The sequence below is a fragment of the Malus domestica genome, chromosome 17 (genome assembly GCF_042453785.1).
Source record: "Malus domestica chromosome 17, GDT2T_hap1".
NCBI classification, from domain to species: Eukaryota; Viridiplantae; Streptophyta; class Magnoliopsida; order Rosales; family Rosaceae; genus Malus; species Malus domestica.
The window spans coordinates 12,660,984-12,686,718 of record NC_091677.1 but is presented as its reverse complement, the minus strand read 5'-3'; the positions used below and the strand labels follow the sequence as shown (position 1 = coordinate 12,686,718).

Genomic DNA, 25,735 nt, shown 5'->3' with positions numbered 1-25,735 from the left:
TGTGGATAATCAAAGAGTCCATCAATTTGGATACTTAAAACTGTACTCATTCCAATGCCATTGCAATAGTATAGCAGAGAGAGCGCAAATTAAGGCGGTCACTAGCAATTTGTGAGGACGTGAAGATTAAAGAATCAGGTGAAATAATAAATCTTTCAAGGGTTTATAAGTAAGTTAGGATACTTTTTATATTACCAATTAGTTTTATAGTGAATTTCAATTTTTTTCATGGTATTAGAGCAAGTTGACGCACGTGTGAAGCCCAACAATCATGTGCATCACGTCACTCAGTTTGTGTTGTCCACTTGTTTGACTTGAAAATTCGTCACATATGAGGGGATTTGTGAGGATGTGAATATTAAAAAGTCTCACGTTGAAAAATAGAAAAACCTTGCAACTTTTCATATTACCAATTAATTTTATGGTGGAACCTCTTCTTCACAATCCAACCTACAGTTTGTTGTTATCAAGAAAGTGAAAAGGGTTGGCCTGGCGGAATGTTGATGAGCGTATTTTGCATAATCGTTTAAGGAAGTTTTGATAGAAATATTACTAGATTATAGTGAATATTATTAGACTATAGTATTAATTGTTAAGTAATTACATGAAATTAAATTAAAAATACGAGTCTCATGTTTTATTGTTATAAAGTATCTTCAAATGACGTGTTCAAACACATCTATCTTTTTTAAATTTTATTATTAAAATATTATAATAATTTAGCAGATGGAAAAGTTTCGAATGTGTTTTTTTAATGCACTTGTAAAGGTGACTAATAAGAAAAAAAATGAAAATAATAGGAGAAATAGAAAATGTTGAGGTTTGAATTAATGCCAACGGTGTGGCTAACCAAATGCTTTTGGTCAACCTTCCTTCTCTCTCTTTAATTGTGTTCCTATAAATACACACTGCAAACCCTTCCTCTTCTCGACAACCTCCTCTGTTTATGTATCTCTCGTTTCTCGCTTTCTTCAACCTTTCTCTGTCGTATCTTTCAAAATTTCTCTTTCCATCTCTGAAACAGGTTTAGGGTTTATCAAAAAACCACGGTCCTCCCAATGGTTCTTCTCAAACTCAAAGATGGGGTTTTGTACCAGCTGCTGGCAAACACATGCCAAAGAGCTGCAAGAAAAGTGAGAAACTATGGCTCCCTCGTAGGCAATTCTCCTCCTCTCACCTCACCGCAAAAACAACCCTTTTCATTTCCCAATTTCACAATGTGTAATTTGGAGGGCAGAGACTGTGAGACAATTGCATGTGACATTTTTGGATCCCTTTTGAAATCCCAGTCTGTCTTTCCTTACTTCATGCTTGTTGCCTTTGAAGGTGGCAGCATTTTCAGAGCCCTTCTCTTGCTTCTATCGTACCCGGTTTTGCTGATTTTCGACTACGAGCACAGATTAAGGGTTATGATTTTCATAACTTTTTGTGGTCTCAGAAAAAAAGATATGGAGAGTGTTGGCAGGGCTGTTTTGCCCAAGTTTTATCAGGAAAATCTCAACCTTCAGGCCTATGAGGTTTTTGCCTCAGCGGGATTTAGGGTTGTCCTCACAAGTGTCCCTAGAGTCATGGTTGAACATTTTCTCAAGGATTATATGGAAGTTGGTGATGTTTTGGGGACTGAATTGCACACTGTTGGGCACTACTTCACTGGTTTGTTATCCAGCTCTGGTTTTCTTGTGAAGCACAATGCTCTCAAAAAATATTTTGGAGACAAAAGACTAGATATTGGAATTGGTTCTTCAAGCGTCGAAGATAATCTTTTTATCTCCCTTTGCAAGGTATGTAATACCACTTTCAAATAAGTACCAAGTTTGATTTGTCCTTACACCCTGAAGTCCTAGTTTGACCACTAATGCTGTATACCTCAATATGTATTAGGGTTAGTCTTACACCCAACCCATAACTAGCTAGTTATAGGTATTATGATCTTATCAACTTTCTGGTTTAGGGTACTTTATCTTCAAAGAAAATGTCAAATTATAAGAGTCAAAATTACAATTGATGGTTGATGTGGCAATTTGAAATCTTATATCAAATTTGTACTTCTCCAAAAGAATTGTCAAATGTTATTTTATAATTTAAGTAGAACTTTAAATGGTTAAAATTATTAAAAAATGTTGAAACAAAATTTTTATTGGTTGAAATATTAGTGGAATAAGGGATCCACCATTAAAAATAATTAAAAATAAATTTGACTCCAAATCACAAAGCCTTCAAATCCAATCAGCAAATAACAATTTGATTGGAGAAATTTTGATGTCAAATATGTACAATGATATTCCACCTAAGATTTGGATGGTGTTGGAAGGTTTTGGGATACTATTACTAATAAGTCACATCAATGGCATTAGAAAATCATTTTCACAAATTACATCCTTTTCGCATTTCCAGTTTCCATCATGTATTTTTTATCTAAAATAACCCAAGAGGAATTCCCTTTCATTCCTTTCATTAATGGGAGGTGTTGCACAGATTTAATTTCCTTTTTTTCTCTCTTGCAAGTATAATATTTTTGGCCTAGAAATATGGTACATATATGTATTACCATGCATTGGTGGATGAGTCTACTATGTATATTTATGTAAAGCTAGAACATTACGAGAGATGTTTAAACATGATTGCCTGATTACACTATCATTTAGTGTTACTAACCCACTTAATTGCAACAGGAAGCCTATGTAGTGAACAAGGAAGACAACAAGAGCGGTACAAATTCAGCAATGCCCAGGCACAAGCAGCCAAAGCCAGTAATATTTCATGATGGAAGGTTGGCATTCTTGCCTACTCCATCTGCAACCCTAGCCATGTTTTTGTGGCTCCCTCTTGGAATAATCCTAGCCATATTAAGAATCTCAGTTGGCATTATCCTCCCCTGCAAAATTGCCCTATTTTTGACCTCCTTGACAGGTGTCAATCTCTCAGTTAAAGGCTGCTTAAACCCCACTTCCTCAAACCCACAAAAAAAAGGAGTCCTCTATGTTTGCACACACAGAACCCTACTAGACCCAGTTTTCCTTAGTATGGCTTTGGGCAAGCCTTTAACAGCAGTCACATACAGCTTGAGCAAAATGTCCGAAATCATAGCGCCGATCAAGACAGTCCGATTAACCAGAGACCGAAAACAAGACGGTGAAACCATGGGGAGGCTACTTAGTGAAGGAGATTTGGTGGTTTGCCCCGAAGGAACAACTTGTCGAGAGCCGTATTTGCTAAGATTCAGCTCACTGTTTGCGGAACTGGCTGATGAGATTGTGCCAGTAGCCATCAACACAAATGTGAGCATGTTTTATGGGACTACAGCCAGTGGACTAAAATGCTTGGACCCAATTTTCTTCCTGATGAACCCTGGGCCTGCATATTATATTGAAGTTCTTGGGAGGCTCCCAAGAGAGCTGACTTGCGCTGGGGGAAAGTCTAGCAATGAAGTGGCTAATTACATTCAGAGGAAATTGGCTGATGCTTTGGGATTTGAGTGCACCTCTCTTACAAGGAGGGATAAATATTTGATGCTGGCTGGGAATGAAGGAATTGTCCCTGATAATAAGAGAAAGAAGCCTTAATTTTCATATAATTAAAAAAAAATATCCTCAAAGTTTAGGACCATTCAATTTTAATTATAAGGACATTTTGGTATGAAATGTTTATAATGGGTCAACCTATTTTCTCTATTTACTCTTATACCATTATTCCATTCATCATGGCAGGTGCCACATTAATTAATGTTTACATTTTGTCTCATGTTTGAATTATTGTACGTTACTTTGTATGGTGCTATTGTAAAATATTCTCTACTTGCATTACTGAGCTACTTTTTCATCTTTTGTTTATCTACTTCTAACTTTTTTATGCTTTCATCATGTTGTCGATGTTGTCTAATTCCTCTTCTGTCATATTGTTCTAGTATTGATCATCTCCTTCTTCTAGTTCCGCTTCTCTTTTACTATCTTTTTTTATCTTGTAATTGATTTTTACAATTTCTTCTTTGACATTTTTGAGACTTTCAATATGGCTGATGACGAATATCTGTCTTACTATATATGTACATTTCCTCGTCTTCTGCTACTAATAACATATCATACTTAACATCCTTGAACTCATCTAAGGCTAATGTTTTAGCTCCTTGATATTTCATAATATTTTGTTGTGGAGGAGTCCATCTGTAGGGTGATATAGATGACAGTCTAAAAGATTCTTTATTTATCATGGCTATATGCCTAGCTTATTCTTTGTGCATATGCATTACCAATCTAGAGGATTATTGATAAAACTTATACAAATTTCCTTCCAAACTTCTAAGTAATCTTCTGCTACTTTCTTAAGCTTAACATGAAATAATTCTAATTGGGAACTATGGTTAATAAATATTTTATCAAGATAACCAAACTCTCATAGTAAGGTTGGGGTAAATTCTACTACATTATTCTTTTCTTTATGCTCATAACTAAAGTGTCATGGTCTAAAGTCTCTCATATGAATTTTGTCCAAAGCAATGCTAACCTTCGGTTTACAATTGCAACTCTCTATACTATCACAAAGACATGGTGGATATATCTTTATAATAATATTCATTCCTCATTTTGAATCAAAGATGGATTCATACAAAGTACATTGTAACTGTAATTGCCACTTTTGCATGGACTGTGAGTCTTTGATGCTCTGTTTAGAATTTCATATCAAATGTCTATTGGCAATATTCTTAATTTTCAGTAGTATAGCAACAATCATAATAAAACATGGAATTGATCGTTTTCTACATGTTTACCAACTGACTATTGACAATTGTAAGTTAAATATTGCTTAACTGTTTTGACCAAATAATTATTTTATGATTGTTAGGGTTTAGGGTTTACCTTACTATGTTTATGATTTCTTTCTCTAATGTTTCTTGGCTTCTTCAAATGGTTGGAGTCATAACAATAAAGTCTTTTACGATAATATTTTCTGCACTAACCTTGACTTATTCAGGAAAAATATCTTAGCAAGATTTTGTAGTGCAGACTTGTGTACATTTTTTTTTGGGTAAAAGACTGTTTACTACCTTCATGTTTCGTGGTTTTCAACATTTAGTACATCAATTTTTTTTCGTCTCAAATTCATACCTAAAGTGTAAATTTTGGGACAGTCTCATACATCCGTTAGTCAAACTGTTAAGTTTTCTGTTAACTGTGACGTGGCGCACTGACTGGGCGCCACGTGTCATCCGAGTTTTTTTTTCTTTTCTTTTCTTCTTCCTTCTTCCTTCTTCTTCTTCCTCCGACTGCAACTTTCTTTTTTTTTCTTCCTCCTTCTCCTTCTTCCTTTCTTCCTTCTTCCTTCCCTTTCTTCCTTCTTCTTCCTTCTCATTCTCCTTCTTCTTCCTCCGAATCTGGGGAAGCTTTTTTTTTTTTTTTTTTTTTTCTTCTTCTTCTTCTTCCTTCTCTTTCCTCCTCCTTCCTTCTTCTTCTTCCTCCTCTTTCCTCCTCCTTCCTTCTTCTTCTTCTTCTTCCTCCGAATCTACCCAGATTCAGTTTTTTTTTTCTTTTCTTTTTCTTTTTTTTTCCTTCTTTCTTCTTCTTCTTCTTCTTCTTCTTCCTCCGAATCTGCCCAGATTCGGTTTTTTTTTTCTTTCTTCCTCCTTCTTCTCCTTCTTCTTTCCCCTTCTTCTCCTTCTTCTTTCCCCTTCTTCGTTCTTCTTCTTCTTCCTCCGAATCTGGGGGAAGATGAAAGTTTGAAGAAGAAGAAGGAGGAAGGAAGGAGGAGGAAGAAGGGGAAGGAAGAAGGAGAAGAAGGAGGAAGAAAAAAAAAAGGTTGCAGTCGGAGGAAGAAGAAGGAGGAGGAAGAAGAAGAAAGAAAAAAAAAACAAACACACTTCCCCAGATTTTGGAGGAAGAAGAAGAAGAAGAAGAAGAAGGAAGAAGAAGGAAGAAGGGGAAGGAAGAAGGAGGAAGGAAGAAGGAGAAGGAGAAGGAGGAAGAAAAAAAAAAAAGTTGCAGTCGGAGGAAGAAGAAGAAGAAGAAGAAGGAAGAAGAAAAGAAAAAAAAGAAAAAAAAACTCGGATGACACGTGGCGCCCAGTCAGTGTGCCACGTCACAGTTAACAGAAAACTTAACAGTTTGACTAACGGATGTATGAGACTGTCCCAAAATTTACACTTTAGGTATGAATATGAGACGAAAAAAACTTGATGTACTAAATGTTGAAAACCACGAAACATGAGGGTAGTAAACAGTCTTTTACCCTATTTTTTTTCTTTCACCAAAAGTGAAGACTTCAAGAAATGGATTATGTAAATTATGGTTTAAAACTTATAACATGCCAATATTCTTTTCCAAAGAGAGAAATGTATAAATGGTTTGAGATGTTTTCAGGGTATATCATTTTTAAGAGAATTAAGTTAACTGTTATCTTATCTAAAGATTTGAAATTTTTTGTTGTTTACCTAATTTTTAATGTTATACAATAAGTTTACATGATCTGTTACCAAATGATGGTTGTTTTTGTTTCTTGCCCAAAGGTGTAACATAAACAATCATAAATGATAGACATGAAATATTTGTCTGTGAAGGAAGAGGTGAAAAAATAGTTGATATTGATTGAACACATTGACACAAAGTCAATGGCTGCTGATTCACCCATGAAACCATTGCTTCCTAGAGTGTTTAAGGAACATGTCACTGGAATGGGGGTAGTAACTCTTTGGATTCTACATTTATGTGGGCGTAAGGAAATAGTGAGTTCATGTTTTTGTTTTTCTTAGCAATTTATTGTTTGACTTTTGCAGACTTACAAAATTTTTATTTATCAGACATGTATTTTGTACTGAAGTTTATTCCGCAATTGTGCAAAATTTTGTTAGAAGTCTGATATATAGGATATTTGATTATTCAAATAAGGATGAACTCAGAGGTTATGTATTACAGATATAGCACAATTGGTATTCAACTCATTCAGGATGATCTTTTCTGGCATTTTCCTCTTTTCCGCAATATTCATGCAACAGCCAAAGGTGTGAAGCTGTTATTTCTTTCTTTTCCAACAAATTCATTTGGGGTCAAATTGGTAGCCAAATTCTTGTTCAGATAGATGTGCATATATTATGATTTAGGATTTTTTTGGTTGTAAAGTTTTCAATATATGAATGATATTTATCGATTCACTACAAAAAATTTCCAGAACTCATTGCAGATTTTGAACTTTTGAATTTTTTTTGGGAAATTTTTCTCTAGTTCGATTAAATCTGAATGAGTTGATATACCCATCACCACATTGCAAATTTTCATAATTTTTGCTGAAGGCAACTAATATCAACATCGATATCGATATATCCATTATTATTTTTGTAAATGTACATATCGATATTTGCACCTATAACGATATTTTAAACATGGATTATCATAATACATTGCATTCATTATATAAGAACAAAGGCGGAGTTGACATCATTAAGGGTTTGATGAGAAAGTGATGCGAGAATTACTTGACACACAAATTAAACCCTCTTTTTGACAATTGTAGTATAGATGTAAGTAGGGTATCGTTCTAGGCCGGGGATTAGGAGGGATTGCTAATCTATTCTAAATTAATTTAAAAATATTAAACAAGACTCAAGGACACAAAACTAGGCTAAAAACTCTAATAACTCGAAACACACTTAGAATGACTCAAAATAATGGAAACACTCAATTTAGACACTAGGAACTGAAATGGACGGAAATTGAATTAAAAGACTAACAACAATGAAAACTAACTAAATAATATAATTTAATAATGGGGGGGGGGGGTTTGGTTTTGACGAGAAGTAAATTAAACTTAAATAAATTACAGAATTGACAAAAGCATGAAATTAAGGTGAAAGGATAGGTGACGGACTAGCTAGAGGGTTCTTCTCCACACATGACACATATGCAACCTAAATTGATTTTCAGTTGTTCTTTCAATAAATTGTAAATCTCAACGCCCCAAATTAACCGTGAATTGCACTAATTAACCCTTAATTTTTCCACAAGTTATTGGGTTGGATGATTGCATACGACAACCCAAAACATTCCCTACAAATTCCCTACATGAATTGCATAATAGAGATACAAGCAAGAATCATTAAGTTCTATGAAAAACATAAGCGTTGACGAGGCACTCGTTACTATGATTTGCATGAAACTTATGCCAAGAATTTACTTAACGTGATTGTGAATAGCAACCTTCACTACTTGTGAATATAAGTTCATAACGATTAGGTGAAACTCCCTTATATTCTAGCATCAAATTCATGCATGTAAATTAAGTATGCATCCTTAATCGACATACAAAAATAAGTTATCAATCAAGCAGTTAAGCAAATTAAATCACAACTCAGAAATCACAACTGAAGGTAATCAATTCATATTACAAATATATTCATGGCTTTGAATTAACCTCTAGCCAAAATAAATTTAGTTACACATTATTATCAAATTAATCCAAAAATTAAACATGAGTTTGAGAAAATATACGACCCTTTTGTTTTTCTTCTGTCAGTCCGTCCTTTTATTTCCTCTTGTCAGCCGTGCCTGGCACTGTGCTCCCCCTGCTCAAGCTGCCAAATGGCAGCTTTCCTCTGGACTCTCTCCTCTCCGTTTCTCCTCTCGCCCCCTTTCCGCGTTTTCACGCTGCCCAAAGCAGCCCTCCCCCTTTGTCAGTCGCTGCTTTCCTGCGCCTCCTTGGCTTCTGCTGCCGCAAGGCAGCTTTGCTCCCCGCAAGGCTCTCCTCACTGACCTGCTTTCCCTCACTCTGTCCTGCCTTTCCTGCACGCTGTCCCTCTCCTCTGTCCTCTTTCGTTTCTCCCCCTCCACCTTCTGCGCTCAGTTTTCTCATATATGCCCGCTGCCCACCTACCACGCTGCACTCAGCAGCTTTCATTTATTCTTTTCTTCGTGCTCTACTCATTCTTTTGTTTTCTTTTGTTCCACCCAGGCAGCCAAGTGCTGCTTTTCCTCTTTTATTTTATTCTTCTTTTTGGCAGCCTTGCTGCTTCTTTTCTTTGTGCATTACTCACCATTCCACCTGAAACATCTTTAAGTTTAATAAAAACCCCAGTGCAAACTCTGATTCCAACCTGACAAAATTTAGTGAGTAAATAACAAGTTTGTGCCATTTTTATTTTCTTTGCATAACAAATCCTATAAACACAAAAATAACGTAAATATCTCAAAAATATAAGGAACTAACTAAGAAAAGACGAGTGAATTTGAAGTAAAAATATATATAAATATGATCCGATCAGAAAGAAAATTTGGCTCGCGATGGTCGTAAATCTCAAAATTGCAAAGACAAAAGGATTTGGGGTTGCTAGGGTTTGCTGCGGAAGAGAATTTGTAAAGAAAAAGGTTTGCTGGGAGAGAGATTCTGAAGAACTTCGAGAATAGAGGCAAGGGTGAGAATTGGTTGGTGGCATCTAGTTTGAGTTTTGTTATGTAGATTGGGGAGTTTCGGTTAATTAGAGATCAAATTGAGGAAAGTAGAAGTAGAAGGCTATGTCGTGTCTAATACAAAGGAGTTGAGTGAAACAAATTAGGGGGAGAAGAAAGCTCATCAATATTGTGAGAACTAAATATTTTTCTCAGTGAAGGTATTCTATAGTGAGGAAATACATTCTCACGGAAATTTTATTTTTCTCATTGTTTCTTGGACAGAGTGCCTAAATATTTTTCGAGAACTCAACACTTTCTCATGAAGGTGGTCTACAAAGAAAAAAAAGTATTGCTCTTGCTAAAACTTTCCTCGTTAAAGGACCAATTTGTTGTAGTGTTAATTTCCAAATGCCTTTAGTAGGACTTCTTGTAGCTATCTGTGGAGACTAGTTTGCATCACATTAATAGAACATCGCGATCTACCTAGTATGGTTTGCGACTTCCCTTTTCAGCTGACTACAAAATCGGTAATCACGCGCTTATTACTTATAATTCTCTCTATTAGTTTCTCTCAAAGTATTCTCTGACTTAAGCATCAAAAGCCTTTTGGCGGACACGTTCCTCTTTTTTATGGTGTTCATCAATTAGGCTAATGGTATCTCTTATTTTATTGGTAGAGTTTTTGGTCAATTCAACTTTGGATGAAATTTGGATTCACAATACGTACATGCACTTACTACCCCACCTCATGATGACATCACCCACATATGGGACCTTCGGCGAGTATCAAGTGGCAGACTTGTAGAGGTGCACTTCTCGATAACTCACTAAGCATTTATGGGTAATGCTAAGGAGACAAAATTTGTAAACTAAATGTGCCACTAATAGGAATAAGTACGTTTATCAACACTTAAATAATAATCCAATTATCAACTTCCATGTCGTTTAGTTTATAAAATTCCATCTACAAATTTAGTCTCCTAATATTACGCAGCATTTTATATTATTGGGAAATATTTCCACACAATTTTTTTATGCACACCAATATTTTTCTTAAACTTATATCGAATATATAAGTTAAAATTAAAAAAATGTTTAAATAAACAAGTGTGTGAACAAGAAAAGGAAAAGTATGAGAGATCAGTTCCAATAAAAATAAGAAGAAGATATTCTTAGATATAACAAAGCCACTACAAAACATTAGTCCTTCTCTACAAAAGAGAGAAAATTTGTTTAGCTAATTAGGTCACAGTGGCCCAACGAATGAGGGACAAGCAATTGATCACACAATGGGAAAGGTGGAAACAAATTATAGGTGTCCATGTGATGTGATTCAATCCACTAATGTTGTCTCTGTGCATACATCAACAATAATGTGACAGCTCAACATAAATCATGTTATACAACAACAGCAGCAATAACAAAACAAAACAAAAAACCCCACTGAAAATAACCCACCAACTCTCAATCTCAAAAGCTACGCTTAGAAAAATTATATGATCCACACAAATCATGCAATGGCATACCTAATGCATCATCCACTAATCGATCATGAAACTTCTCCCTCATAGTCCCGTTCAGCCGTCGGATGAACCTCTTGCTACGCCCCCTTATAATATTTCAACAATTATGCCACCACTTTAGGGTCTTTGCCCTTCCACCAATATTTGTCACACTCCGGCAGTTTGGTGCCAAATGAGCCTTCAGCCACCATCCTTGTGTACTCCACTATGCCATCGACAAGCTACGGCGGAGCACGGGCCTCGCCATCCCATATCAAGACACGAGTCATGCCACGTAAGATGGCCAAGTCCAATTTACGTTTGACATATTCCACGACTGAAAGGCTTATTTGAAGGACAAAATGGCCATTTTATTTGTTGGGTGAGGAGTGGACATTAACTTTCATATTAGTGTATTGTGCCAAATAAGTTGTTCACCATTGTTAGAGGAACTTGAGTTCTTCATGCTAGAAAGCCTCAAAACAATGTGGTTTACGAGCTTCTTGGGAGGATGATGATGATAATCGTTAGGGTAAACAAGGTGTTCAATGAAATTGCTAGCGTCGAGAGTCATGCAGGTGGCTTTGTCATTGGACACGTAAAAGAGGTCGAAGCATCAACCAGCATCAGAGTCTTTGGCATCATTCATGGTGGTTATGTCCAACCCTTTGGATGCTTCGTGGTTTGCATAGAATGCAAGTAGTCCGACAAAGATGACGAAGAGAAAATGGAAGACGATGCTGCTGTGCGATGCATGAATAATATGGTCGTTTTCTGAAATAGGGTTTGTTGGTTTTCCAAGGATGAGGGGCTAGAAGAAGGATTGTTGGTCCTCTATTTTACAGAGAGAGAATGTTCATATGAAAAATGAAAGGAAACAAGTGATTGGTGATAAGAAACATAAAAAATCAAGGGAGAATAATGAGATGAAGCAAAAATGAGTGATTATTGGTTTGTACGTGTTTAGGGGTTATTGGCTAACTCATCGTGGTTTGGCCAAAAAACGGTTTGAAATTGGCTATCTTGGTCTCGAGTTAGCCACTTTCGAGCCGTTTTGCAGAAATCCCACTATGAATTAGCCATTAAAAATGTATCATTCTCTTAGTCTCATTGAGAAGTATGATTTTTGTTTTTAAATCACTTAATTTCGTTGAGTATTGAAGAAGTTATGAACGTTTAAAGTTTACCCAGTTTCTGGCGAGTTTTTCAATTTTCCCGCGGACCAGTGACCTTTTAGACTATTTTCTCGCCATCTCCGGCAACCATTGGGCTTACAAATAAGTATAATCTTATTTTATACTTTCCTATCTTCATTTTGATATATTATGGGTCGAATTTGGTTGAGAAACGATTGAGTTACGAAGCTTTGAAAATTGCCCAAACTTCTAGCCAAGAGCTCCGAGACACTTAACGGAGTTTTTAATGGAATGAACAAAATAATGGATGGTGGACAATCTCATGGACCATTTCTATTGATTTTCAATCTTTGGGACCAAAGTGATGTGTTATGCAAATCTCATGGACCAGTTTGGCTATAAAGCCATATTTTAAAGACTATTTTAGGACTGAATTTTTTCTTCTCCAACCATGCATGGTGCTAGGATTAAAAGCACACCACAAAGTAGCATACAAATGTCCTATTGATTTTCCTTATTAACACTAAGATTTGTCAATTGTAGCGTATGAAAACAAGGGTCTTTCCCGCAGAAGATTATTTTATCTAGCTACTTTAAATCTCACAAAAACTGGTTGTTGTCCTTACTAACCAGCCACCGAAAAATAATTATTAGACCTACTTATACTAATCTAAAGTCTACGAAATTTTATATAAAGACACTACACACACAGAACTACACTCATACAAATTTTTGGGATTTTTGGAGTAGATTTGATATGTAAATTAAATCGAACAAAAACAGGATAAAACAAATTTTAAATAATTCACAAATTAAGAAAAACGAATTAGGGGAATTGCTATCCACCACCAAATAACCATGCAAACATGTTATGTTTCATTCAAATTCCTTTTATTTTCGGATGAAGATGCTCAAGTTGGCTCAATGCTAGAACTCAACCTATTCCTCTTTCTTATGTAGTATGTTAAGAGAATGTCGTTTTCAACTTAACTTAGCCCCTGCATGCAATCTAGAATGGCGTGTTCATAGATTTAACAAGTAGAAATCATTAAGAACGAAAAGAGTTTGTGTCACGCCCCGATCTCGACATACGTCCAAGATCGACATGTGATGTCCCTAAATGCCCGTAACTCAACATACCCCACCTTTTGGATATGCACAAAATATAATTCAAGATCCAGATACATAATAATTTTGCGTATACTTTATGCCTGCATCTAACCTCTTCGTTAGACTGCCTACGTACCCTCAATAGGGATCAAGCCATTCGTAGTTCAACTTTTCACTACACTCGAATATTCATCACATAAACTACCATATTTCAACATAATGCACAATTCAGAGCGTGCAACATCTCAAGGGACAATCGACGAGGCGCAATAATAATCTATAGCCATATTGGTCAAAGGTATATCATAATCATAACAATTACATTCAATAATTACACCAAATAATAACCCATACAACACACTGACATGCAGGGCTAGAGCGACACAGTTCGGCTGAAGCCTACATCTCTGAAGCTGAAATCATATCCAAGGAATCAAGTCACCAGAGGGATTCTGAACCACTCAATGAAATCAAACTCAGGATACGATTTCGGACCATCACTCAACGAAATCGCAGAGTAGAAAGGATTCCGGACCATCACTCAACGGAATCGGGGAGTACTATGCATATAGAACCACCCAATGAAATACAAGCGGGATACGATTCCAGACCATCACTCAACAGAATCGCAAAATAGAAGGGATTTCGGACCATCACTCAATGGAATCCGAGCCAGGATACGATTTCGGACCATCATTCAACGAAATTGCAGAATTGAAGGGATTCCGGACCATCACTCAACGGAATCCGAACCAGGATACGATTCCGGACCATCTCTCAATAGAATCGAGTGGAAGACCAAGGGATACAACAATGGCTTGAAAAAACAATACAAGAACCAAGTACTTAATTTAGAAGGGCTGAATGACACAAAAAGTGAAATAAGGAAACAAGATGTGAAACAAGTGTCTAAGTAACAAACCCATGACAATAGGTTAACGGTCCACTACTAGCCCTCATATTTCATCATCACATCAATCCAATCATACAATACAAACCATATTTCTGAAGCACAAGTCAAATCATACTTAATGAAAATAGATCGATGGCCAGAAATAAAAATAACACTTCAATAGAATTCACATTCAATAAACATGGGTCTATGGCATATGTATATATAATTCACATTTCATTAGAAATTTCATTTATAACCCAAATCATATTCACAAATGATCTTAATGTAAGAAATCAAGGTAATAACTATATCCCATATTTTCAAGTCACTCTCTAACCAATGTGGTCACACTAGACTTCACTTAGTATCCCATGGTATTAAATTTAGTATTGAAAACGTTTCGAGACATATTGACCAAAAGTCAATTCTTGGTCAATAGTAGGGTCCACAACCCTACGTAATTCGATCCGGAAGATCCGTACATCAGATTTTCGATCCATAACTTCCCAAAGTCCAAATTATATTTCTAGAATAACATACTAAAGTCTCACTACGATCCGACGGTCATATCTCCGCCAATCACAAATTTAAGTGGCTGTCAACATTTTATTTTACGAACTTACAGGTCCAATTCGGGAAGATCTGTATGATGGATTCCCAATACGTAAGCTCTTATTGTCCTCAAATATTACTTACTATAATATATCAAATTTTGGTGATGATCCAACGGTCGGATCATTGATTCAAATTTTGTTCTAGTGATGTATCGTAATGAAACTAAGTTCAAACTATCAAACCGTGTCCTATGAATATCAATTATGAAATCAGAGCATCTAATTGAACTTAGAAGACATCGTCGGCCCACTGTCCACGCACCGCCGCATGCGCCGCCGTGGTTGGCGGTCGGCCTCCCCGACTTGCCTGAATATTCAACTAATTCTAAAACTTACCAAATTTTAAAGAAAACTAGATCTCAGTGAGGGGAGTAATTTTCATACCTGGGCCGAAGTCCAATTCGGCCGGGAAACACTTGAAATCACCCACGAACCGTCAGAACCCTAGGATTGGGTGTGCTCTGATTTGACCTCCATACTCACTCTGACGCCTCCACCACTGCTTGGGCTTTGTTCCTGAGGTTAAGGGGAGTATTTTGGTTGTGTTGGTTGATGGAGTTACCTTTGAATTTGATAGATTGCCGCCCCGAAGCCCGTCGCACCCACCAATGCAAATCTCCACAATTTCGAACCTAATCTCCCCAAATTTTGCGTGGGAATGGTAGAGGAAGGGTCAAGATAATGATTTGGAGCGATGGATCGGCCTAATTCACCGGAAAAAGGGGTGAAAATCATTGGAATTGGCTAACCAAATCGAGTTGGCCAACGGGTCAGAACCGGATCCTTCAGGATCCTGTGTTCCTCCCTTCTCTCCCTTTCCTCCTTGCTTTCACTCTCTATTGGTTACCATCCTTCCTCTCTCCTCTCCCCATTCGGCCATCTCTCTCCTTTCTTCCCTCTTGAAACTCTCCTCCTTCCTTCTCTTTCGCTGCCATCAGGCAGCTTCAATTTTATTTATTTATTTTTTTCTAAATAATTTATCCACTCCCATATAAAAAAAGGAAAAGAAAAAGATTTATGCATGGTTGCCAACTATATATAAAATTCTTTAAAAATAAATCTTGAAATTAATAATACGAAAATACGTAAGTTAAATAGTGAAATCCGGGGACGAGATTTCACAGTTTGAGTCATCACAAGGCATTGTAAGTACTGGCGTTGTCTTACTTATCCTAGAAATTAGTTCACATGTTAATTGCAATTAACAAGTACTACTCTAGAACATATGTAGGTCCTCATTTGACAAGGGCAGGCACACACATATTCATAGCATTAGAATCCTAGATATGCTTACTAAGTATGCATCCGTAGAAAACACATAGAGAATTCATCAATGAGACAAGTAGTGAACCAATTTTCATCCAATCATAAAAGTAATTCAAACGAAATGTCATAATGAACTTGCAATCATATTCGGGGCTTCAAAACAGCCCCTAACTACTAAAAAATTAGTTACACACAATCCTTAAATAAAAACAAAAGATAGACATGAGTTTGAGAAGATAGAACCGAAAGAAATCGACTGAGGCCTTCTCTTCTTTCCTTCCTTCCCCAACATTGATTTTAAACCAATTCTTGCTACATCATTTTCTTCTCCTTGACTCACCCACTAATAACCATTTAGTGATGACATTAAGTGAGAGGAAATGGTAAAACAATTGTAACTCTTTGGGTAGCCTTTATGCCAATTACTCCCTCTTAATCCTCATCTTTAATTCCATTCCCTTTTATATTTGAATAAGTGTCAGCTGACTTGTTCTTGGCTGCATCAGTTTTGGCTACTAGATTTATTGTGTTTATTGCTTTCATTGCAGTTACAAACTGCTCAGTCTCTTGGTAACCTTTCAGTGTTAAAATGACCATAACTTCTTCTAGACAAATGATATTAACAATCCGTGCAATGTTTCAGAAAATAGACATCCGTAGCTTTCCAAGCATATAAGGCTCATTCTCTAATTCATTCTGAGATGTTCGCAACTTGCTTCCAAAGTCAGTTGATCTCCACAGTAAGTTTTGACGAATTTGTTACTTAAAATCTCACTTGTGCTATTTTTCTTTTCTTTGCTTGACAAATCCTACAAAACACAAAAACAAAATAAATATCTCAAAAATATAAGGAACTAACTAAGAAAAGACAAGTGAATTTGATGTAAAATATATATAAATATGAGCTTATCACATGGCTATATTTTATTTTGTCATATGTTATTACTTTTCAAGGCCAAACTTAGTCTGGCCTAGGGCAACATGTTACATACCCTGGGGCCAAAATTAGCCTAATTCTTTGAGCCCAATTCCTTTTAACCCTTGGTTGGAGATTGATTTTGTCATTTTCAAATCTAGATGTGCCCTATAGCCCTTGGCTAGATGTCCTAACTTATTTTTTGTTTGTGATGCCAAAGAAATGAATGATATGAAGATTACTTGGTATTATGGATTTGTTTTTACTCAAGCAATATTGTGCAAGGAACATGAAAATACAAGATTTCAGGTGGATGAATGAATAGTTTTAACTACTTCAATTACAAAACTGAGCATCTCTAACACAATTTTGTTAAATTTTTGCTAGTGTAACATGTGTACAATGTTGAAAAACTGCTTTAGTTTGTCTGTTTAACTTTTCATCTCCAACAACACTCATTTTTTAGAACCACATTCTCTCTCTTTCCTTTCTCTTTGGCTCATGGGTCCACCTCGAGTTTTATTAATTTTCTAATATTTAGTATTTGAATCGTAACTATAAATTTAAGGCGCATCTGTTTATTTTGTTATTTTATAAAGTCCTTTAATGTCTTTTTGGAGATGATTTTTATAAATATCTCTTTAAATTAGCTTTATAAGTCTGTTGGAGATGCTCTTAGGTATCAAAAGTTAGTTTAAAATAAACAATTTGTAAAAATCGATACATTTGTTCATGTTTTGTTAATATTTGTGTTTTTAATTGTCAATATTGGTAGCATACTACGAAGTACATACAAGATTTATGAGTCTATGACCAAGCACCAATTTTAGATCAAAGCCCAAACCAGCAAAGGCCGTTAATTACAGGTGGTCCAAGATGTATGTTGCTGCTCTTAAACTGCCAAAAATTAAAACCCTTATGGTTGCAGCTCTAGCCTTTAGCTACATGAATCCATCACATTTATGCTCGCTCGCTCTCTCTCTCTCTCTCTCACCCCCACACACCCCCCCCCCCCCCCCCGCCTTTTTCAATAAGAACTCACTGGTACAAGATTCATCTCAATTCAAAACTAAGATGTGAATCAATGTTTCCATCCATGTATTGAAATTTTATGTTGTTAACACCAGAAAACATGCCACGATGAACAAATTGTGCACGCCATGTGAGGAGTTTGCAGCTACTATTGCTGCTGAGGTAGTAGGGCCAGAAGGGACAGCACCAAACACAGTGGAGCCACTCGTATTTGTTGTGTTCAAGACTGATGAACTTGTGCTGCAAACCCAATGCACATATACAAAATATTAATTTGATCTTTCTAACTAAAAAAGGCAGCAGGAAAAAAACCTGAGAAAGCAGAGTTAGATGAGAGCGAGCTAATTACCTAGTGGATGGATATTGACACGTCCCAGTACCTGAAAACAGTGTTGTCAAATCACAATTAAATAAAGGAAAGTGTGACGTTAAGTTTTTTTATACAAGCAAAATCTAGGAGAGGGGGATTTGAAAACAGGATCTCAGTTGAAAAGATAAACATTTTTAATTACTTGAGCTGCAAGTCCTTACAGTGTGACATAAAGTTATAAAAAAACGGAAGTAAAAAATGGTGACTTACTTGGGTCAGTGCTAGTGATCACAGCGGTTCCACCAAAATTACAGCTATTTGGAACTGGGTTCTTCTGATAATAGTTATTGAATGCGAAAGAAGCGTGATCCCGGACATTGTTTGGATTATAACAGCTTCGTCCTGGCTGAATCTCTGAGCAATCAGTGCCACCATAGCCACAAGCATAGTCCAAAGCAACTTGTAATGCCATTTGTGATGCACTTTGGCTAGAAACACACCAACTTGAACCAGTGGATGCAGGTGGTGATGGTGTTGTTGCAGTATATGGGGTCATGCTAGGCGTTGTTGTGACAGGAAATGTTGAATCAGCTGGATTGGAATTAGGGTTCACAATTGGTGTTGATGAAGTGGGATTTGTGGGAGTTATTGTAGGGACTGTTGTTATTGGAGTAGTGATGTCTCTTTGGGTGGTGGAAATTAGGGTTTTAGGGAATTTCATCCCTTTATTTTCTTGGTCTTGTTCTTTGCTGTGTCCAATGTTCTTTTCCTTTTTTGTCACCTTCAAACCTGTACTAGAAAATTCAAAACTAAAGTAAGCTTTACTTTTTTGTATTCTGCAATTTTTGAGCATTGAAAGAATGGTGCCAAATCCGATGGTGTGGTTCCTGGTTTCAAAAAATATAACAGAACCTATAAATTAATAGTTTCACAAGCCACCACAACTAGTTGAACAATTGATCCTTAAATTTGGAAATAGGGTTAATAGTAAAGTTTTCTGTTTGCACTAGTAAAAACTGAAAAGTTCAGTGACTTTAGTACAATGTAGGGTGTTTACCCAATTGGGGTCTTACCAAGATGAAAGATGGAAAACTGATATTTTCAAAACGTAATCATGTAAATGCTTGAAGGAATTGGAACAATAAAAAGGTAGTAAAATGTTGAACTGAGTTAGGTGACATCCCTTTCCACTTGAGCTGGTATGAAGGAGAAAATAATAATTTTGTCCAAGTTAAAGTTAGAAGTTTTACTCATGAAAAAAAAAGTTCCCTTGCATTTCTCAACAAAAAAAAAAAACAAATAGTAGGATCAATTCGGATAAATTTTCCATGTCTAATCCCTTATAATTCTCCCAAAAAATAAAAAATAAAAATCACAACGACCTTCATACATACCTTAAATTATATGCGTTATTCTATCCAAGTCTAGGCACCACAAGAAATTAAAAATAAATACTAAAGGAAAAACTATACGAGGGAAAATTTAAATTGAGCATTAGCCATTGTGAAAATTTGAAAACAGATAGTACTCTAAGCCCTACTTTGACCGAGGGAAAAAGACAAAAGAAAAAGGAGAGAGCATCATCAAGAAAACTATATCTAGAAGGGTGGAAAATGAAAAATTAACTTTTTTGTCCACAAAAAGAAAATGTATAACTTAAAGAAAGAAAAATGAGAAACAGAACTAGCTAGGTCTACTAGGATTACAATTGATAAGCAGCATTATAAAGCAATAAATTATGAACAAAGAACAAAGATCAAGAGCCACATTTGAAGTGACACAATCTGAGCTAGGACATCACATATATTCATAAAAATCTCATATCTCAAACCAAAAAAAGAGTCCAATGCTTACATGGATCACTAGTGAGCCGAAAGTAAATGGGGAAGAGGAAAGAATAAATTAAAATTCACTTGTCAAAGGCAGAAAGAAACAAAGAAAAAAAAGAAAAAGAAGCAAATGGGATTATTACAAATATATTAACAAAAGAAAATGATAGATGCTGCCATGACAAATTATAAATAAGAAAAACCAAATATAAAATTGTAAAGGATGCAACTCAAACTTTAAAACAAGACAAAGGAAGTCACCTGAACAGAAGAAATTACCCAACAGGAGGAACAAGCAGGAGCCTAGAATTACAGGATAAATAAACCTTCCACCCATTTGGTGCCTTCGCTCACTTCCTCCTCTTCTACTGCTTCTGCTTCTTCTTCTTGGTGACTTCTGCTTCTTGTTCTTCTGATCCAATCTAGTCCTACTTTTTGTTTGATTTGAAAGAAAGAAAGAGGAGCAAATATAACCCAGAATAGAGAAGCATCAATGATGTTGTTGTTGAAAAGAAGGGATATTTGTAAGCTTTGTCAATTGTCAAGCACTTAAAAATATTTTTACATATATAAAGTACATGTGCACCTCTGAGAGAGAGAGAGAGATGTAGGGAGGTGGCAGCAAGTGAAGGAGGGATGGGTGGAAAAAGGAGGGAAATGGTAGGGAAGAGAAGAAGGTTGAGGAAAGAGGGGGAAGGAATCCCTCGGACTTTAGGTTTGGGTCTGTGGGCTGGTAAGTGATGATTGTAATGATGGTGGTGATGTGTGCATTTTGCCTTTCTCTTTTTCTATGCCTCTCTTTTTTAAGTTTGACACCATTTTGTCTGGGTAACCCCATTAACCAACCAACCACCATTGCAAGCAGCCCTGCAGGTGTGTTGTTGTAGAGCATGTTTTCTAAGAGCAATTACACCTCTAAAGACTTTGCACCAGCACTCAGCGTATTTATCCACTCAAGTGAACAGTAATAGATCCAATTGAACAGTAATAGGCTAAAGCATCTTCACCCCTAACAAAAAATAGCCTAGTCAATTTTATTAAAATATTATTATTTTTATTATAAAATAATAATAATTTATTAAAATCTTCCATCCTTATCCCATCCAAAAAACCAAACTGCAATGTCGATGGCATGTGGTATGGAGTGCGTGGTTGTGTTGAAAGGATCCTCCCATGGTCGAACAACTGATAAGCCTGAGGGGGAGATTGATGAAATCATAACTCTCAAGGACTTGGATCTTAACTTTGTGTTTCGCCCAAGGTCTTAAATGTCGATAATATAGGCGATATTTCGCCGATATTATCGGTTTTTTGAGTTACCAATATTTTAATGGTTATCCAATTAGTTTTCGTCAAAATATCGCGATATTATCGATAATATCGCGTTACTAATAATATCGCAAAATTTTGGATCTGTGCAAATCGGAGAAGAACGCCGGAGCTTCTACAGCTCCGGCCGACTGTAAAAGAGCACCCTAGACTCCGATCTAGGTATCAAAATGAAATAGAAAACGAGAGGAATGTTTTTATAACTTTTGTTTGCCATGAAACGGTCGGAGGTGTTTGGAAAGTTCGTCGACACCCACAGTCTTGCCGAAGATGGGTGTGCCTATTCCCGAGCCGATTTCATCCCAAAAACCATGCAAAAACACGAGATAGAACTTCAATTTCACATTTAAGCTTCGATCTAGAACAGAAAGAGGTAAACCCGAAGCTTACCTAACCGGAGAAATTCAAGAAACTCGCACGGAGGGTTCCTGCGTTTGCCGAGTTGCAGAGACGAGAAGGAGAGGGAGAAAGACGAGGTGGGTGTCTTCCTGAAGCAGGTGTGATGGTGTGCGTGTGTGTATGTGGGTCTTGGTGCAGAGAGAAAAGAGAGAGATGAGAGTTTCAAGAGAGAGACGGTGCCGACAAGGCCGAAGACGCGAACGAGGAGGAAGGAGAGGGAAGAGCAGAAGGCCATGTGGGAGAAGGATCGGGAGACTGAGGTCTCTGTGCGTGTGTGTGGGAGAAGGAAAAGAGAGATCGAAAGATCTGTGTGTGTGTGTGTGGGAGAATGGAGAAGGGAGAGAAGAGAGAAAGACTGAGGTCTCTGTGTCTCTGCGTGTGTGATGTTTGTGTGCGTGTGTGTGTGTGTGTGTGGTTCCTGTCAGGACTCAGGAACTTGCTGACAACTTTTACAATTACTTTTGACAATTTCAGACCATGGACAAAAAGTTGCATATGGACAACGTCAACCAATCTCGGATCCATATGGGTGGCATGTTGACAATTACATGCAAAACTATTTTGGGGATTTATCATTTGATTATTACTCTTCACAATACACTCACTCTACACATAGAGATGATGAAGATAGTGAAAATTTTGAACCTCATAGGAACTCTATGTGGTACTAAGTCACTCATGTATCTTACTATGCAATGCATAAAGTGTAAAATATTGTACTAATTCATTATATATAAATGATTATGGTGTGTTTAAACTTCTTTCATTAATTACTACATATTTTCTACACTCACAATGTTTGTCAGCTCACTATATAATCAACTTAAATCAATTAAATCCATCATGCAATGCATTTCCTTCCAATTTTTTGTGATAAACTAATAGATAATTGACTAAATAAATATCCTGCAAAGTTTCAATAAAAATTTCCAAGTTTTTCTTACAATTTCCGTGATTTCCATATTATTTTTATCGATATCGATAATATCCCGATATTTCCATCGATATTTCCGTGTTTTTAGACTACTGATATTTCCGATATCATCGATATTTTATACCTTGGTTTCCCCTCCAAGGAAAATGGTATCACGAGCTTATAAAGTAAGTCTGAGTAATTCCCCCTCCCTTCCCCTTTTTGGAATTGTTTTCTCTTAGCCTTGTACTAATTAGGATAGACATTGGTAGGCAAATTGATCTGGATTGCGAGTTTTTGGAAGCCGAGAGAATCATGGATTACAGTCTTTTGGGATGTATGCGCTGGGTGTGGCGGCGCTCCACCTACATCGGCGCCAACGACAACGCAACCTAGACATCCACCACTCTCGACGAGTTCAACCTAGTTCCCCGTGTCTGCCGCTTAGTCCTCGCCGTCTACGAGCCCAATCTCCACAACCCCCACTTCATCCCCACCTGCGGATTCCGCCCCAACCCTGACTGGGTAGTCAAGCACGCCACCTACGATGTCAGATAGGCCGTCCCATGGGTCTGTCGATTTTGGGCTGGGTGCCAGCAAGGACGAAGCTAGAAATTTCTTTTAATAAGGGCATTCCAAAAAATATCTAAGAATACCTTATTATAGGATGTCTTAATACCCAATATGATAATAGGGATGATTTCAAATGATGGTGTATCACAATTCCAATGGTACAAAAATTTCAGTCTAGTAGTGGAAAGTGGCAAAATGATGAGAAAAAGATTCCTACATGATAGGCGGGAGAGGGTTTTTTGGTTTGAATGATAGGACAATAGCACTTTTGCTCATATTATGGAGTGAAGTAATATGAAGGTATGTTGAACATTAGATACATATATTTACTACAAAGATAACGTGTGTATATTATATAACTGATGTCTGCAATTTAACAAACGAATTACTTGATTGGGAGCATCAGCCCCCAATGAGCCTTGATTGGCTCCATCCATGGCTGCCAGCCTATCTGCTGGGCTGGAGTGGAAAGCCTGGGTTCCAGGCCATTATTTTGGCTGGGTGTCAGCCTATCAGTTCCCCGATGGAACTGCTCTAAGCTAACATAACTTGTTCATGGTAGGAGGGAGGTGCTAGTATTGCAAATTTCAGTTATGAAAATAAAATCTTTGAAACAAAACGACGAAAGATTAAAGAGAAACTTGTTACTTAAGTAGTTGAGCATTAATCTGTTGGGCTAATATGTTCATACTTTTGGGCTCGGGCTCAAACTTTTGGAACAATTTCTCGATTTATGCTTGACATCTTTGTATAAGAACCATGCTAATTTTTTATTTATCGTTTCAATGTTATTTGGTTAGGCTAGTGTGTTCCTTTGGCACTCAAGCTCAACTTTTGAAACAATTTCTCGATTTATGCCAAACATCTTTTGTATAAGAACCATGTTAATCTTCTCTATATTGTTCCAATTTTATTGAATGTCCCCCCCCCCCCCCCCCCAAAGGGACAAACCTTACTGTTGGTCGCATTTATATAAGGGAAGTGTTATTAGCACTCCAAAAATCTTATTTTACACTCCTCACAAGTGTATTTTTCTTTCCAAATATAGAAGAGTGTAGAATGAAATTTTTGGAATGCCAAAACAATTCCCTTATATGAATTATAAATTCTTCTAGACTATTAGAGTTGGTCGATGTCGGAGTAGCGTGTCTTCCCCTTCAGTGCTTTCACTATATGCAGGCCTTTCTCTTCGATTCAATTCTAAGCCCAAAGAATGCTCAAGCATAAAGGTGCACAATTTCGAATCCAAGTCTTTCTTGTTTAATTATGATGATCATAGCACTAATTAATTAATGTGAACTGAATAAAAATAAATAACACGAGATTAATTGTTCAAGTCGTTAGGTACATTCACTTTTTATGTAGGATCTTATGGTCGATTTATCTATTCGCAGTATCAATATTTATGTTGAAAATTAAAAGTGACAATAAAATGTTATAATTCACCGCGTCAACCATATAACACCACCATGCAATAAGTTCACATGAATGCTATTGAAATTGATATAGTATATGATCATGTAACCAATGAACTATTCACTTTACATAAAAAAAAAAATTAAAAACAAAAACAAAACCCCATTAAAATTGTATTAACAAAGTGAGTTGAATTGGCGAAATAAGTCCTCAAAGTGGAGGGTCTAAAATCCTATCCAATAGCTTGCACTTTCGACCAATTGAACTCGAAATCTACCTATGTGGATTATTAATTAATCCAAAGTTTTGCTTTGTGCTTTGGTTCCAAATAAAGGCAGTTCTTGATTGTTACTCCCATAATCCCCCATTAGTATTCGCTGGTGGGAATGTCTTGATTGAGAATATGGAGTATAAAACTATTGGAGGCTAAGATCTTATTAGTCTTTAATTATAGCTATAAGCAGCCTATGATAAGTATGTCTATCGATAAAACTTGTATTTTTGTGCCTAAATCTTTGAGAATTCCTAATACCTTGCACAAAGGTGAAGCTTTACCATACTGCTAGGTCATGCTATCGATTTAAAGCCACACTTGCAAGGAATAATAGTGTGGTGATGTGTGTGTACCACATTTATTCGGCCCACTTCTCTCATGAAGATAAATTCATGATTTTTTTTAACAAAGTAGAAACTAAAAGTCGTTAGTTTAAATTCACTTTCCAAGAGATATAAGAAATAAATGTTTTTTCATCAAACAAGTTGTCAAACAAATGTTTATGTTGCCGCACTGTCTAAGCACGACAATTTGTTGATAAATCAATTTTCCAAATTCACAATTATGACAATATAAGCATATTATGTTGCCTTATCGTACACGTAGTTTTATTGTGTAGTCCCTTAAGTGGATTTTAACAGTACTCACTTGAGGAGCCGGTCGACCAGCAAAGCACAAAATACGGAAGATTGGCCCATAAATCAAATCCATGGTAGAAATTTGGGGTATGATCACAAGTACCAAGCCCTCAACTTTCAACTAGCATTTTCAACATCCTAAAATTATTATAGCTTTTTAAGGGTCAAAACAGGTGAGTCGTTGGATGAAATTTCATAGGTTCGAATCATTTGAT

At 36.5% G+C, this 25,735-nt stretch overlaps 3 protein-coding genes and 1 pseudogene across 4 annotated transcripts; 1 reads left to right on the top strand and 3 right to left on the bottom strand.

The window, feature by feature from the left end:
- The first annotated feature begins 916 nt into the window (after positions 1-916).
- On the top strand, positions 917-3,855 carry LOC103432182 (glycerol-3-phosphate acyltransferase 1-like). Its single transcript, XM_029096918.2, has 2 exons — positions 917-1,781; positions 2,673-3,855. The coding sequence occupies exons 1-2, from the start codon at positions 1,059-1,061 to the stop codon at positions 3,561-3,563; spliced, it is 1,614 nt and encodes a 537-aa protein (XP_028952751.2). The 5' UTR covers positions 917-1,058; the 3' UTR covers positions 3,564-3,855.
- A 6,846-nt stretch (positions 3,856-10,701) lies between these two features.
- LOC139193370 (uncharacterized) lies at positions 10,702-13,654 on the bottom strand. The gene is given in 4 exon segments (XM_070816367.1): positions 10,702-10,721; positions 10,895-10,977; positions 11,293-11,613; positions 13,575-13,654. Coding segments are annotated over 4 exon segments (504 nt in total).
- Positions 13,655-17,615: 3,961 nt separating this feature from the next.
- Positions 17,616-20,670, bottom strand: LOC103405174 (major pollen allergen Ole e 10-like). Of its 2 annotated transcripts, none has more exons than XM_008344136.4 (4): positions 20,240-20,670; positions 18,420-18,943; positions 18,189-18,219; positions 17,616-18,079 (listed from the first exon to the last, which is right to left on the bottom strand). In XM_008344136.4, the coding sequence occupies exons 2-4, from the start codon at positions 18,868-18,870 to the stop codon at positions 17,917-17,919; spliced, it is 645 nt and encodes a 214-aa protein (XP_008342358.3). In that variant the 5' UTR covers positions 18,871-18,943; positions 20,240-20,670; the 3' UTR covers positions 17,616-17,916. The 2 variants fall into 2 exon arrangements, with proteins under 2 accessions (XP_008342358.3, XP_008342357.3); XM_008344135.4 differs by having other exon boundaries at positions 18,420-18,938; positions 20,240-20,661.
- Positions 20,671-24,021: 3,351 nt separating this feature from the next.
- LOC114822811 (U6 spliceosomal RNA) lies at positions 24,022-24,139 on the bottom strand (annotated as a pseudogene).
- Between the last annotated feature and the right edge of the window lie 1,596 nt (positions 24,140-25,735).